Below are 15,096 nucleotides of genomic sequence, written 5' to 3'. Positions count from 1 at the left end.
CATTATATAACTTTTATTTTTTTATATAACAAGATTTACTTAACAAAACAAACCACGATGGATACAATTAATTCTCTCCTATTTCTGCCCCCCACCAAAATCGTTGAGCCATCCACCATATGATATCAAGCATAGCCTCTCCTCGTTTATATACACTCATCTCTGTACACACTCGTCAACGCCAAAAGGGCTTTAAAAATGTAAATCTATTACACCTATTGTAAAAAACAGATGTATTGAGATATTATAAGCTATGCTCTAGCGGACTGTACATCATTCATCCCTTTACCCACCCAAAAAAAAAATGCAAAAATTTTACACCTAATCTACATGCAACTAACTATTAATCTTCAGGGCGTTGAATCTCACCCATCATGATCCGGTTACTGGAGACCTTGAAACCGAGAAGAGAAGGATCTATCTGTTTTCCTTTCTTACCTTTCTTTTTCCCGCTTCGCCCTGCTTGTGCTGCATCGGATGACTCGCTCCCGATTCCACTGGCTGCATGTGAGTCAACCACCACCTCAGGAAGAACGGGCTTTTTGAGCATATCTATAAATGATGTCTCTGACACAGCACCTTCACTGAAGGAGGAAGATCTAAACCGAACCTCCTTTTTCCCAGAAGCCTCTGTCATGCTACTGATTGACGAATTTCCAGACGTTTCTCTTCTCCCTACCATAGAATCTTTATATTAATGAGACTGATGAAATGATAAAAATAAAAAGGTAACGAGGGCTGTTAAAAATTCACATACCTTCACCAGATGTGAGGTTTATTAAATTATTTTGATTGACATGGGGTACGGATGGCTGGTCTGACTGGACATCAGGTGAGGATAAAACCCGCGTTACATGGGGGCGCTTATGGAAAGCATTATCAAACCCTTTTGTTGAAGGAGGTATCCTGTCAATAAAAGCCAATCGAACCTCAAGTTTAATAATCATTTTTCCAATAATATGAAACATAGGTATATTCAAACTGTAATTATTTTGGCAATATACTCGGTATATGTAGGCAGCGCACAAGGTTCACGAAAAATTATGGGCTATTCAGACTACAACCATATGCAAAGCCTATTGCTAAATGAGAAACAAGAACAGATAAAGCAACATATAGAACTTTGAACTAAACAAACATCAAGCATGTAATGCAAACCTTAATTGTTAGCCAGCAGATCAAAAGATTCAAAGAAATTTCTAGAACCCAAATAACCAAATTATTAATTTAAGACCTAAAGGAAAAACATGCATCCAGATATTACCTGTCACCAGAAACCTCATCTCCACGTGAATTATTCAAACCCATCTCACGACCAAATGAACCACCATCACCACCTGAAGAATCTTATTTATTATTTTCAACCATCATATACAAGCACAACTTCAATGAAGGATAACAGTTGTGTGGTATATTACCTGCACTGCTCAGTGAGCTATGTCTACTATGGGCAATTGTGGGCAGTTCCATGGAATTCATGATGCTTTCCACTTGCTCTGACATGTCTGACATCCCAGGAACCAAATTGCTCATTGTGCCCATATAGTCATGTCTCTGACCCTTATTTGCTTCTAACTCAAGTAAGTCTTTTTCCATAGATGATTTACCAATCTGAAAAGGAATTCTGTAATTGGGATGTAAAGTGTCCTTATTAGCAGATAACAGTGATTGTTCTTCAACCAATGAACCGGATCTAGATCGAAGAGGCATTCTTTCAGTATTTCCTAGATTGTTGTATTGGTCAGTCATATGCATGTTGGTTAAATGATCATGGATTAAGGCATTGGAATTAGCACTTTGAGTCCTTTCTAAAAAAGGGTCATTCAGATGGACTTGCTGATCTGACGGATGCTCAAAAGGATGCATTATTGAACTAGCCTCAGGAACATGCCAAGATTTGTCACTTCTTGATGAAAGAGGATGCCATTTATCAACAGTCGATGGTTGTGTGGATTGAACACCCAGTTTTTGATGAAGTCGTTCCATAAAACCTCGTGCTGAACTCTCTTCATGAGCACCAGCAGATGCAGGTATGTTTAGATCTGCTGATGTAACAGTATCTCCTAACTCTCTTCTCTGCCTCACAGCTTCAAGGTGTTGCTGTATTTGCACCCGTGGATCAATCCAGCTATTTTCCACATGCCCATTGTTGCCATGGAGTGAACTCTTAAAAGCATCAGGGTGATGACCAAAAAGATCATCAGATGATTGTAGATGATGAGAGGATAAAGAACCCATTTGATCACCTGGATGTAAATAGCGATGGCGGTCATGTAATTCCCTTCCTTGGGAAATCGGTGCAGACCTCTCAAACATCATAGGATTATCATAGAACCCTCTCTGGTTCTGCTCTGGAAGATTCCTCCCCAAATAATTTAGTTGCTCCTCTTGTGACACAAGCCTCTGCTGCTGTTTATGGATATCTGAAACATTAAATCCAGCTGAATGACCCAGTTGATGGGTTGCTGGATTTCTTGCCATCTGTCCAGTTTCATTCATTGGCCATGACCTACCAAAATGCCTTTCTCCATCCAACCCTAACTGCCGTCTAAGAGCCAAAGATAACTGCTGTGCCTGAAGCTGATCTTGCTGAAAATGAAGCTGTTGTTCGGAAGGCAATATATTTCCATGCCTTGCTTGCAACAAGAGGTCTGCCAAATCAGCTTGCCTTCCTTGGGCAGCATTGATGCCCATATTTGCTTGGATAATCTGTTCCATTGATGGATCGGGATGCCTTAAAGAATGTGGATTCTGCTGCAATTCATGCACATATCTCCTCAATTGTACCTGATCTAACAGGTTATCCCTAGAAATATCATGTTTTGACTGCCCAAAATTGGGATCAGGGATCTGCTGATGCATAAACTGTTCAAGAAGCAACTGCTGAACTTGAGATTGTTGTTGGGGCTGAAGTTTCATTTGTTGGTGAAGTAGTTGTTGATGATGCATATCTTGCTGTTGTTGAAGCTCAAGCTGGCGTTGTTGAATCTGAAGTTCCAGAATACGTTCAAAATCTGATCCAGAATTCTGCATCATCTGCTGGATGTTGGGGCTCTTGTTCTGAGAAAGAGCAAAACCAGGAAATCGCTCTAAATCTGACCCATTATGATGAGCAGGGAAATGATTGGATATACTACTCTGCTGTTGAAGCCTTTCTTTCTGAAGCTTCTGCAACATGAGTTGCTCTGCCACATCAAAATTATTAAATTTTGGTCCCATATGGGACAAGAACTGATCTTCTAATGAGCCTACATGTGGATTACCATTAAAATGCCTATTTAACCCATATTCATCAGCCCATGTCTCCCTGAAAGGAGGCTGATTAGCCATGCCACCAACAGAGCTTTGATCAGCAAAAGCAGCATCTCTATCAATTAATGGATCTAGAAAATGACCCTGGTCACCCAATCTCAAAGAACTATTGGAAGATTGTGCACGCCTTAAATGAGAACCATCTCTGAGTTCAGACATCAATAGCCCAAAAGGGTGCAACTTATCGGCCTCATTATTATGAGTATCATTCACTGGAACTTCATTTGCAACAGGTTTTCCAGTAGGATGGGAATACGAAGCATTGAAATCCATGGGCCTCGTCATAGGTTTTTCATTTATGCTTCCAGCCAATTTTGACAAAGTGATATCTACATAAACAAATATATAAATAAAAGTAGAAATAGATTCACAAATAACAAACAAGGGCATACAAATTGATAAGCAAAACAATAGTCAATGGACATGAGAATGGCAGAACAGGAAAGCAAATAACTTACCCTCGTCATGAGCAACAATATTACTGAAGCACTGGTCATCGGAGAACTTGACCTCAGAGTGATAACCTTGGTTGGGTATTTGGGAAGGAATGCCAACACTTGAGGTAGTATCAGGTCGGGAAGAAGACCAAGGTTGATCATCACTAACAGAAGACCCATCATAGTCAAAATTATGAACATCTACTTTTAGGTTCCTTCCAATGGCATCAGTCGGTTCTGATTGAATAACCCTGTTACTACCAGAACCTAATCCTGACTTGACTTTCAAATGAGGCATAATGTCACCAAGTTCATGAAATGGTGATCCTTCGGGAGCATCTGACAAGCGAACAGGTAAGTCCATCCCAAAAAAACCCTGTTCAAACCACAAAATGATGTCAATCCCAAGAAAGGGTCCTTGAATTTCCCCTTGAGGGTCCAGATAGCACAAACTCAACTCCTCGAGAGCAATAACACTTTCAGGTGGATACGTCTTCTCATTAATTTTGAAGTCCTGTTGATTAGTGCATGAAGTTTGATGCAGAGATGAAAAATCAAAGAGAGAGCGAGAATCATCAGGTAGATTACTACTGACTTCAGAAGCAGCAATTGATTCAACACCATTCCGATTAGCATGTTCCCGAAAGCCAGAAGCTTGTCCCTGATGGTTATCAAAATCTGCTGATTCAGCAACTTGGTTTCCAGGAATGCTTCCCTCCCCAATGCAGTTAACGGAACTCTCATCTCTCCCATGCACACCAATAGTTGCCATATGCTTCTGTTTACCTTCTTGAAAAGTTGCAACTTCTGAAAATTATAATAATTTGTATACAATCAATAAATGTAAATAAATAGAAAAATCTTTACTTTCAACAGATTAGCACAATAGAATAAAAAATAATATTGATTTCTCACCCTCAACTATATTTCTCAATAAACCGCCAGCAGTTGATGCCGAACTAATTAGAATTTGATCAGAATCATCCGAGACATCACTTCCTGATATAACCTTTGCACCACTTCCAATGGAAGGTTGTTTTCCTTCATTTGCAATACCAGGACCTGAAATAAGCCACGGAAAAAAAACAATAAGAAAAAAAAGAAATCGATTATTTTTTACAGGAACTAAAAAATGCATGCATGTCACCTGAAATATCATCATTTGACACTCCATCCCTTCCTCTAAAGGAGTAGCCTGAGACTTCACTGCTAGTAATTTTTCCTTTCCATATTTCTTTAAGGACAGACTGAAAGAAAGATACGAAATGGAATCAATATCAATGCTGCAAAGCAAATAACCCTTCAAGAATAAAAAAGATTAAAACATCAATCGTTAAGGCATAATAGCAGTGTTTCTTCATCTTTTGTATTCTGCATATACCTCTTCCTCAGCAGCAGGAGCAACAAATGCTAATGGTTCAACAGAACCATGTTGAGTTATTGGTGATGCATGCTCCATCTCAGAAGGCAAGCTAACAAAATTTGGATCAACCTTTTGCTTGCGATATATGTCAAGCAGCTTGCCCCTTGGGTAGTAATATGAATCAGCACCAAGACTAGACTTCCCCAGTATGGTTTTATTCCTATCCACAAGTGCTGATCCAGCACCAGAGCCAATAGGAGGCCTTACAATTTGTAGGTTTCCATTATTATTCGCCCTTCCTCTTCCTGGTGAAAATCGCACATTGGAGCCTTCTATACGTCCTTTCTCCAGCCCAAATCCAGGTGCAGCACGGTATGTAGACACGCCAGCAGCTTGAGCTTCCAATCGATGTCGTGGCCTCCATTTATCACGAGAATCAGTGTCACGATCAGACCCAATGCGATTGCCAACACCAGGAGAAGGTTTTTCAGAGTGACCATCTTCCTTCTCAACATCATTTCTTTTCTCATTACGAGAATCCTTCTCCTTATCTTCAGGACCCCATCTTGATGACCACTTATTCTCCCTTCTAGAGTCATGACCAGAACCACGGCTCTCATGCCAGCGATCAGAGGGCAAGGATCTATTCTCCGAGGTTGAAGTATTCTGACGATCTTCTTTTCTACGATCCCTTCTCCCAAGCAAGCTTGTTTCTCTCTCCTCTTCACGCCAGCGGCGACTGATGTCAACATCAGGAGCTGTCCTCCTCCAGTCTTTCTTGTCCTGGGATCCCTCCAAACGCCAACTGTCTTTCAGTATGGGATCAGTTGAGTTCACCTGAGCAAAAAGCCAAGTAGATGGATATCATCCTATCATTTTCCAAAGATCAGGTAAAACCTATGGATATTAAAGGGATAAAAATTTAGCAATCAAACCTATAGTTTAAGTAACCACTCAAATTCAACCATAAGAACAAAAGATACAGCTACATAGGTATTCAACTATTACAAAGTAAACCTGATTAATCAACCAAACAGATGTGCATAGGTAAAAGAAACTACAGAACTCCCAGTTACATCATTGTATTAGAAAATTTTAATTCTTTACAAATATAAAATGTGCACAATAACTCTTATCATGTTAATTGGGCACCTAAATCAACATTAATAGTTTAACCTACAACCCCATGATTTTGAGAGACAGCTGTGTCAAGAAAAACATTTTGTGAATTTGGAAGAGAATCTTCAAAATTAAAGAATCAACTAACTCAGAGAGTGTAACAAGCAGATGTATTGTCACTGCTTTTAAGTTTAATAACAATAGTACCTGGCAAATTGCAGGAAAAAAAACCCTGATAATTACAAAGGAGTCGGTGATCAAAAAGACTTCCCTCTCACTGTTTTCAAAAAGAGCAGTGCCAGCATTGTAAAATCAAATAAAATTGCATGCAATCGTGCCATTTTAAACTCTCCAGTTTCCAAAATGATAAATTCTCGGTCAACAAAATGATAAAGAATAGCAATAGAACCCTACCACACCAATAGATTTCATGAAGGGTGGGGAGGGGCTATGGTAATGCAGGTAAAAATCAAAACATCGAATATTACATACCCCCACTGGGTTGGAAGTTGTCTTTGCATCAACAGGTTTGGAATAAAGCCACTGTGGGGATAACGGTATGCTGTTGTCAGACAACAATTGATCTGAAAGTAAAACGAGTTCACAACCAACTGTTACCATTTACGCATTAATGAGAGAAACGACACTAAATTTTAAATTGTAAAAAGATAAACAAGATACCTTTCGAATCATCGAGTAGTGCCCCAATCCCTTTCTCCCCGCCATGTCCTCCGGATGCTTCATCTAACACAAAATCAAAATGCAAGTATTAGCAGACATGCCATTCAAATCAGTTTATAGTTATGAAAAACGCCTAAAATACAGTAAGATAAAACAGATAACTTTTTCCGAGAGGAAACAAAAATGCAGAAAAAATAAAGGGCAATTATATTGCTTCCTCATGAGCTACAAAGAGTAGCTTCTGAAAAATACATCATAAAATCCATATCATAAAAGGCTTAATGGCGGGATCTGCGACATCCACAACCACTTACAATTACATATCATCAAAGCCTTTTTTCGAAAAGAAAAAAAAAAGTCAACAGGAAGATCAAATCACCAAGCCACACACCCAAAAGAAAACAACCCCACCAACAACGCAGTCAAATCAGCTTACTTATGCGTTAAAAAAAACATGATAATTCCAGATTCAGATTAACAACAACAGCAAACTGAACTCCACCCAATCCATCCAAACACGGCCTTAGAAGAAACCCCACTTCTCAGCAAACCATACTCACTAAATCAAAAGGACGCTATACAGATCAATCCCAAATCCAAAGTCAACCCAACCCAAAATTAAAAACAAAAAAACACTAACAAAAACACACAGAAAAAATAAACAAAAACAAAAACAAACAAAAGAATCCAGAGCCACACAAGCATGAACAGGCTCGTCTGTCGGGCGCGCAATTGACACGCAGAAGGAATCGCGGATTGAGATTCGACGGATCGAGCAATGATTGCGAGCGAGGCAATAAAAACGTGCGTTTCGAGAGAGACTCGAAAAAAAAAAGCCCTAATCGAAATTGGAATGAATCAAATCAAATCAAATCACCTCTGAGGGAATCGGAGGGCTTAGCGGAGAAGAGATCGTCGGGGAGATTGACCTTGCCGTCGCCCATCGCCGTCGAGTTCGGGATTGTCGGAATTCGGAAAAACGGAAGAGATCCGAAAAACGGAACGGAACAGAAGAAGAAGGAGGAGGAGAAAATGCGAAAAGGGGAACGGAAAGCGAGAGCGAGAGAGATAGGGTTGAATGCTTAAGTGCGCGTCGAAGATTGAGAGAGAGAGGGTAGGGTTTGCGAATTGAAGGGTATGTGATAGATAGTGAGAACGAGAGAGCGGTGAGAGAGAGAGAAAAAAGAGAGAATGAATGGGGTGAGGGTTTGAGGGCTCACGGTGTGGTGTGTAACATCAGGAACAACCATGACACTGCCATATATTAATATATTTTTTTCATTTTTCTGTTTTTGTTTTTATCGCATATTTGAGAATATTTATATACATTTTTTTTATCATAAACCTCGAAAAAGAATTTAAATAATTCGAAGTTCGATCAAAAGATAAATAAAGTTTAGATAATAATTATTTTCATCAAGAATTAAACTCAAATAATATTTAAATGATATAATCTTAATTTTAATATATTAATTATTTGTATTTGATCACTTGGTGGAGAAAAATTATACTAGTACTAAGGAGGTTTTAATCTAGATATATTTTTTATACTTTGTAAGTTTTGATATTGGATAAATTAGTGGTGTATTTTGATAATTTGGTCTATGTATTTATCCAAACTTTGTGATTTTGTGTCTATATTTAGAAATTCTATATTTGACAGTGTAAAAATGTCTACATGTATTAATAAATAAAAAATGTTTGTCACATATTGTTGTTAGAGGTGATTTTCAATAGCACACTCCTTCTCCCCGATTCTTCTTTCTCTCATGGCATACTTTTCTTTTACCTTATTTTTCCCCTTTCTTCTCTGGTTTCTTTCTCTCTCCTCTCTTCTATCTTGCCTTGTCGTCTTCTAATTTGCATGAGAAAGAAAGGAAACTTGGGTGGAGGTTGCAACACAAGATCAAAATGAATTTTGATTTCTTTAAAGAGGTGAGGGGAAGAAGTGGTTCATCTCTTCACGGGTAACTTATTAAGTGTTGATTATTTTCTTATTGAAAATAACTTGTGGTGATCTAGTTTTTTTCTCTATTAGATTGTGTTCCTTCCTAACATCCCCATCCCACAATGACTATTATAGTTGCATTTGAAAATTTATTTGTTTTGTCGATAGAAGTCAATTGAGTGAGGTAGCTGTGTAGCACACCAAATTATTGTTACTATGGTGTGGAAAGAAATTTCAAGGAAGGATGGGATTTCACTCCATGTTCTTGGTGACAGCGAATTACAAAGCCCATAAAAAAATTCATTGACTTGCTTAAATAAAATGGTTCAATAAGAACTTATGCAACCACCCGTAAAAAGTCCAACACTAAAGTTAGTAAGAATGTGAGTGAAGTGGAAAAAATGAGAAGCCACACCTAGTTGTTGAGTTTGACTTTAGATAGTGAATATGTGTTGGAAAATTTGTTAGGTGATTAGAGTTGCATGTGAAGGATGAGACAAAACATTAGGATTACGCCAATTGTTTGCCATATAAGTCGATACATGCAAGCTAGTGTCTTTGATTACGTCAAGGTAATGCCGACTTCTGAGCTTAGTATGAGTGAAGTCATTAAGGAGCTAGTATTAATACGTCGAAAGGGTCAAGTCGAGATTTAGTCCCGAACATTGTGGTAATTGGTAAATTCTTCTTTCAATTTATATCTTTGTTTCGTGGTAATTGATAAAATACATATATAGCAAACACATGAATCATTTTTCTAAAATTATTTTAATTGCATATTTTCTAAAGGTTATAAGATTTAAATGATGATCAAGAATATTATATATCAAACTAACTTAATCAGTTATTGTTGGTATTAGAGTTGAATGATCTTTCGGCTTAGTGACCAGAGAGAGAAGAGTATTGAAGAAGCTTGAGGAAATTGATGGTCGATCTGTGTGGGGTCCTTGTGTCAAAAGTCTACTCGACGATATAATAGTCAAGTGGCATGTTGCAATGGAGGTAGTTGGCGGTACAAGTTTGGAAGTGTCACCATTTAATACTCATGGAGCTGATCAGGAAACATACCATATTTTGTACAAGGCAGAAGCCTGACGAGCATCTAAGAAGATTGAAGATGAAATTAAATTTTAATTAAGGGAAGGATTATTGGGAAACAATTCAAAGTTGTAATTTCAAATATTTTTTAGATTTAAAAAAGGATATTATCTTATTTTGAGGATGCTTTTTAGATTTAAAGATATATCTTGTAAATTAGATATTTGTTTCCTCTTTTAAGATTATGATGCTAGGTCTATATATAGATATTCTTAAGACAAGAAGAATTACCCAACCTGAAAAAGGGGTCGCTACCTTAGGTGAGAGAGGGTGGTCATGTTAAGGGAAGGTTTACAAGTTTGTCCAGCTTGTCCGAAAAAAATTGTTTTGAGGAGATCGTGGCTGTAGGGATGAGGATTTAAACCACGTTAAACAAGTTGAGGTTGAAGTTATGGATTTAGGGGTGAGGGCCTGAACCACGTTAAACAAATTTTTAATATTTTTTTCTATTTCATTTATGGTGTTGTCTCTTGTTATTGGTTGTGAGATTTTTGAGTAATAAAGACATGAGTGTGTATTTTTTTCCCAACAATTGGTATCAAAGCCGATGGTTCGACTTGGTGATCAACTCGGATAAGTATGAAGACAGCGGTGGATCTTTGGCCTGTGGATCCCTTGTATTGAAAGTCTTCTTGGCGATGGGTCCAAGCGGTGTATCCTGTGGGTGGAGTGGTGGTGCAAGTATCTAGAGCATGTGGGCTCTAATGGCCACCATATGGAATACTCATGAGTAATAATGGCTTTCGCTCGAAGAAAAGGCTACCATGTGGAAGAAACTTACACTTGAGAGGAAGATTGTTGGAGTACAAGTGTGAGGTAAAGTCCAACATTGTGTGGGAATGAAAAGGTTGAACATCATATAAGTAAATAAATGACCAATAAACCTTAGCCTTAAGGTTTTGGGTTAAAATGTGGAGTCAAGTTCACTTATGTGATTGTTCATAACTCAATGGTATAAATCTCCCTTGGTTTACCCTCCTTAATTACACAACAGTTATAAGATTGACTTGGTTATTGAGAATGAAGGTTTAAGGGTTGAATAAAGGGGGAGGAAGGGGAGAGATCGTGCATTCGAATCACCCCACTATCATTCTAAAAACTAACATTGGTTGATAAAATAATATTTAATCAAATAAAAATTTACAAAAATTTGGTATTTTGTAACTTGATTATTTAAATATGTGTGCGCGCACATGTGTGTGTTTATTTAAGAGGCCCGCTTAAAAATTGAAAGGTATATGTTAGCATTCAACACCCTTTCGTTTGGACAAAAAATCACTCTTACTTGATTTAGACTTGCATAAATTAAAGGACAATAATGTATTTTTACTCTATTTAAAAAAAAAACAAAATCATTTTTTCTCTTTCCTCCATGTTGTCATCCTTCACACGTTTCTCAATCCACCCTTCACACTCCTAGCTTGCCATGTACTTCTTCCACCCCTCTAAAAACACAAACCCATTTATCGATGGTGGCAGGAGGACGAGGAAGGTGATGAAGGTCAAGTCATCGTTGTTGCAAAGGAACACATACTTCTACCATAGGTACCAAAAGGGTAAGGTAATGAGGAAATTGATGATGTAGCAAGTGTCAAGGCCTCGGTTGTCATAGTCTCCAAAGAGATTATGGTTGTGATATCAAATTCGAATTGTTCAATGTTGTGTTTGAGGTTTGTCATGAAATTATGGATATCACCTACACATATAACTAACATGGGTTTAGGGGGGCTGACATTGGTGCATTTTCTGGGTTTGATTTGGTTTGAGTTACAATTGCTCACTTCATATTCAATAGAATTTAATTTATGTGTCTTGCACTAGAGGAAGATATTCATAAGCATTATATTTCATTATTGTTCGTGCTTCTTATGGATGGATGATGGATTGGTTGTAATGCAACAAAAGAATGACAATGCCTGGAAAGAAAAAAAAAAGGTGATTTTGAGTCATTTGGTTTTTTAAAAATAAAATGAAACTAAAATTACATAGTTGTCCTTTAGTTTTTGTTGATTTAAGTGAAAGAAGATTTTTTTTTTTGTCCAAATGAAAGGATACTAGTTGCTAGCATATATCGTCTAATTTTTAATTGGATTTATATTAGCAAATCCCTATATATATTAAGTATTTAATTTGTGTTACAACATAATCAATTTTTCAATTATAACCTAACTCATTTTATTATATAGTTTTTGTGTCTTACACTAACCTCTTTTAATCCTTGAAAAACATTATGTGATGTTTTCTGTTAGGGAGGCTGCTATAAATATTTTTTTAAAAAAAAACAAAGGAAGTTTATGTTTCCTAATAGATCTCTTTGTTGCTTCTTATATTTTTAGTCGCTTTAATTTCTTTTTGTCTATATAATATCTAAAAAAGTGTTTGATTTTTATTTTTAAAACAATTTTAAGCTTAAAAAATAAAGAAAATAAGTACACATGTTGTGTTGCTAGTGACCTCTTTTAATTTATTATTGACATTTATGATATGATAGTTTATGAAATGGTCATGTCAAAATATTTATATTATATAGATGGTTACATAATGGACAAGTATGTCTCAAGAAAGTTACAAGACGATCTTCTATCTTCTCAAAATATATTTTCCTCAGCTAATAACAAATTAAAAGAGATAAGTGAGAAATTGTTTCTCATTCATATTTGATGTCATCGGATTAATTATATTAACTTCCTTTTAAAATGATTTTTTCATAGATAATTAGCTTTTTTTTATAGGAAGACAATTTTTTTGAATAAAAATTAGGTCATAGAATTCAATTATTGATCCATTAGTTCGAACATTGAATTAATGCTCTAACCAAGTTGATGACCAATCCAATTTTTAAAACATTGCCCTTGTTTTTTTCCACTATTTGTTATTTTCAATCATTTTTGGTAATTTTTTCTAGACAACTAGGTAGAAATCTCAAAATTGTAGGACACGCATAAACCTAAAATAAGAATACTATTTAGTTATGATTTTTAATAATGTTTTTGAATCAAGACTAATCAATTGAAAAAATGATCAAATTGTCCTTAAAAGACAATATTAGTTAAAAAATAATAAAGGTAGGTAAAAAGGAAAAAAAAAACCCTTCATAATAGTCAAATATAATTTGGTTAAATTTATAGAAATTGTTTAAAATTTATGTGTAAAATCACCAAAATACCCATAATTGATTGTAAAAATTCAATGGGTAATATCCGATTTGGTCTCTGAAAGTGAGGCAGTGATGAATTGGTCCCTGAAAGATGAAAAATTCGAATGTAATCCCTGAATGTGCAAAAAAGTGTGACAAATTGGTCTTGCTGACAAATTTATGAGACCATTTATTAATAGGTTGAAATGTTTAAGGACCAATCTGACAATAAGATGTATTTTTCGAGGATCACTTTGACATTTAGTTGAAAAGGTCAAGGATCAATTTGTCATTAAATTATCCACAAAACAAATTTGTCGTACCTTTTGCACTTTCGGGGATTGAAAATCAAATTTTTTATCTTTGAGGGACCAATTTGTCATTGTCTCATGCTTTTAGGAACCAAAATGAGTATTTATCTAAAATTCAATCAATGTCTTCTTTGTAACATCCTTGATTGTTGACTTATCAGCGACTTACGCATTATGACACAAACATCCTTGTTGATAAGGTCAAAACCCCCCGTAAGTAATCTTTTCTGAGACTTTGATAATCATCCTTGGTTACTTCCAAGATCATTGATTGTCCTCATAAACTAACACGATACTTTTCAATCAATGTCTTGTCTGTAACATCCTTGATTGTTAACTTATCAATGATTTACACACTATGACACTTCATTAAACATCCTTGTTGGCAAGGACAAAACTCTTTATAGGTAGTCATTTCTTAAACCTCGACAATCATCCCTAACTGCTTTCAGGATCATTGATTGTCCCTACAAACCTCTCCATAGGTCACGCATTTCGTAACTACTCCAAGCCAAATACACGTAACGGTGAAGTTCTTAAATGATGAACTATGAAAAAACATATGCATTTTGTTGGGATAGATAATACTAATTATCTCCTTTAACTCATCTTTATTTGTACAGTCTTTGGATCTCTCTCATTCTGGTATGATTCACGCAAAGTGTTACATTAAACTATATAAATCATAAAACAATTATCCAGGTGATGTTTTTAGATGAAAAATTATTTATGAGGTATTATGAGTGTATTTCAATAATTCATAATTAATTTGAATTATATCAATTTATAAAAATAGAGTTTATTATCTTTTTAATCCTTTTTTTTAGAATTTCTACTTTTAGTCTCTCAACTTTTATTTGAGTGATCAACATCCTTTGATTTTTTTGTTCGTTCTAGCATGGACTAACAATAAAGTCAGAAAAAAGAAATTAAAACTAGTGAAAAAAGATTCAAGGTCTAAAAACAAAATTCAAAAAATTTAAGAACAAACAAGACAATAAAGCCAAATGTTTATTATGAATAATCAAATAATAAATTAATAATTACAAAAAAAATTATTTATTAGCTTAAATGTGATTTTGGTCCTTTTATTTTTTTAAATTTACAATTTTGATTCTCTATTTTAAAATGTTATTCCTAATGTTTTTTTAAATTTGTAATTTTATTCCTCGCATTTTAAAATAAAGGCATTTAGTCCTTCAATTTCGTAAAATTTGCGATATGATTTTGATCCTTCCAAAATATTGACAAGTAAGAGATTAACATGATGTGATTCAAATTTAGTAATGAGACAAAAAATTGTTTGTTTAATCACTCATAATCAATGTTAAAATTTTAATAATCAACACTGTCAGTTTGATAAAACGACAAAAATCAAAGATTTTACAAAACTAATGACTAAATATTTCTATTTTAAAATAGTAGGACCATAATTCATATGATTAAAAAGGTGAGGTCTAAGTGACTTTATTTTAAAATAAAAGGATCAAAATTATAAATTTTAAAAAATAGAAATACCAAAATTTGATTTAAGTTTTTTTTTAGAGAGGGAAAATGTCTATGTCTAGTAATAAAAAAAAACATCTAGTAATAAATGATCTATGGAAATAAGATAAAAAAATTTGGTCCTTCCAAAATATTGACGGATAAAAGATTAACTTGATATGACCCTAATTTAGTAATGATGCAAT

The 15,096-nt window shown here is 35.4% G+C and overlaps 1 protein-coding gene across 1 annotated transcript; it reads right to left on the bottom strand.

Moving 5' to 3' along the window:
• Positions 1–16: 16 nt before the first annotated feature.
• LOC114390497 lies at positions 17–8,158 on the bottom strand. The gene is made up of 11 exons (XM_028351232.1): positions 7,790–8,158; positions 6,913–6,975; positions 6,724–6,815; positions 5,131–5,949; positions 4,897–4,996; positions 4,665–4,811; positions 3,771–4,556; positions 1,419–3,641; positions 1,265–1,337; positions 758–906; positions 17–675 (listed from the first exon to the last, which is right to left on the bottom strand). Exons 1-11 carry the CDS (start codon positions 7,854–7,856, stop codon positions 344–346), a joined length of 4,851 nt encoding a protein of 1,616 aa, XP_028207033.1. The 5' UTR covers positions 7,857–8,158; the 3' UTR covers positions 17–343.
• Between the last annotated feature and the right edge of the window lie 6,938 nt (positions 8,159–15,096).

The sequence above is a fragment of the Glycine soja genome, chromosome 16 (genome assembly GCF_004193775.1).
Source record: "Glycine soja cultivar W05 chromosome 16, ASM419377v2, whole genome shotgun sequence".
NCBI lineage: Eukaryota > Viridiplantae > Streptophyta > Magnoliopsida > Fabales > Fabaceae > Glycine > Glycine soja.
This window is presented reverse-complemented; position numbering and strand designations above follow the sequence as displayed.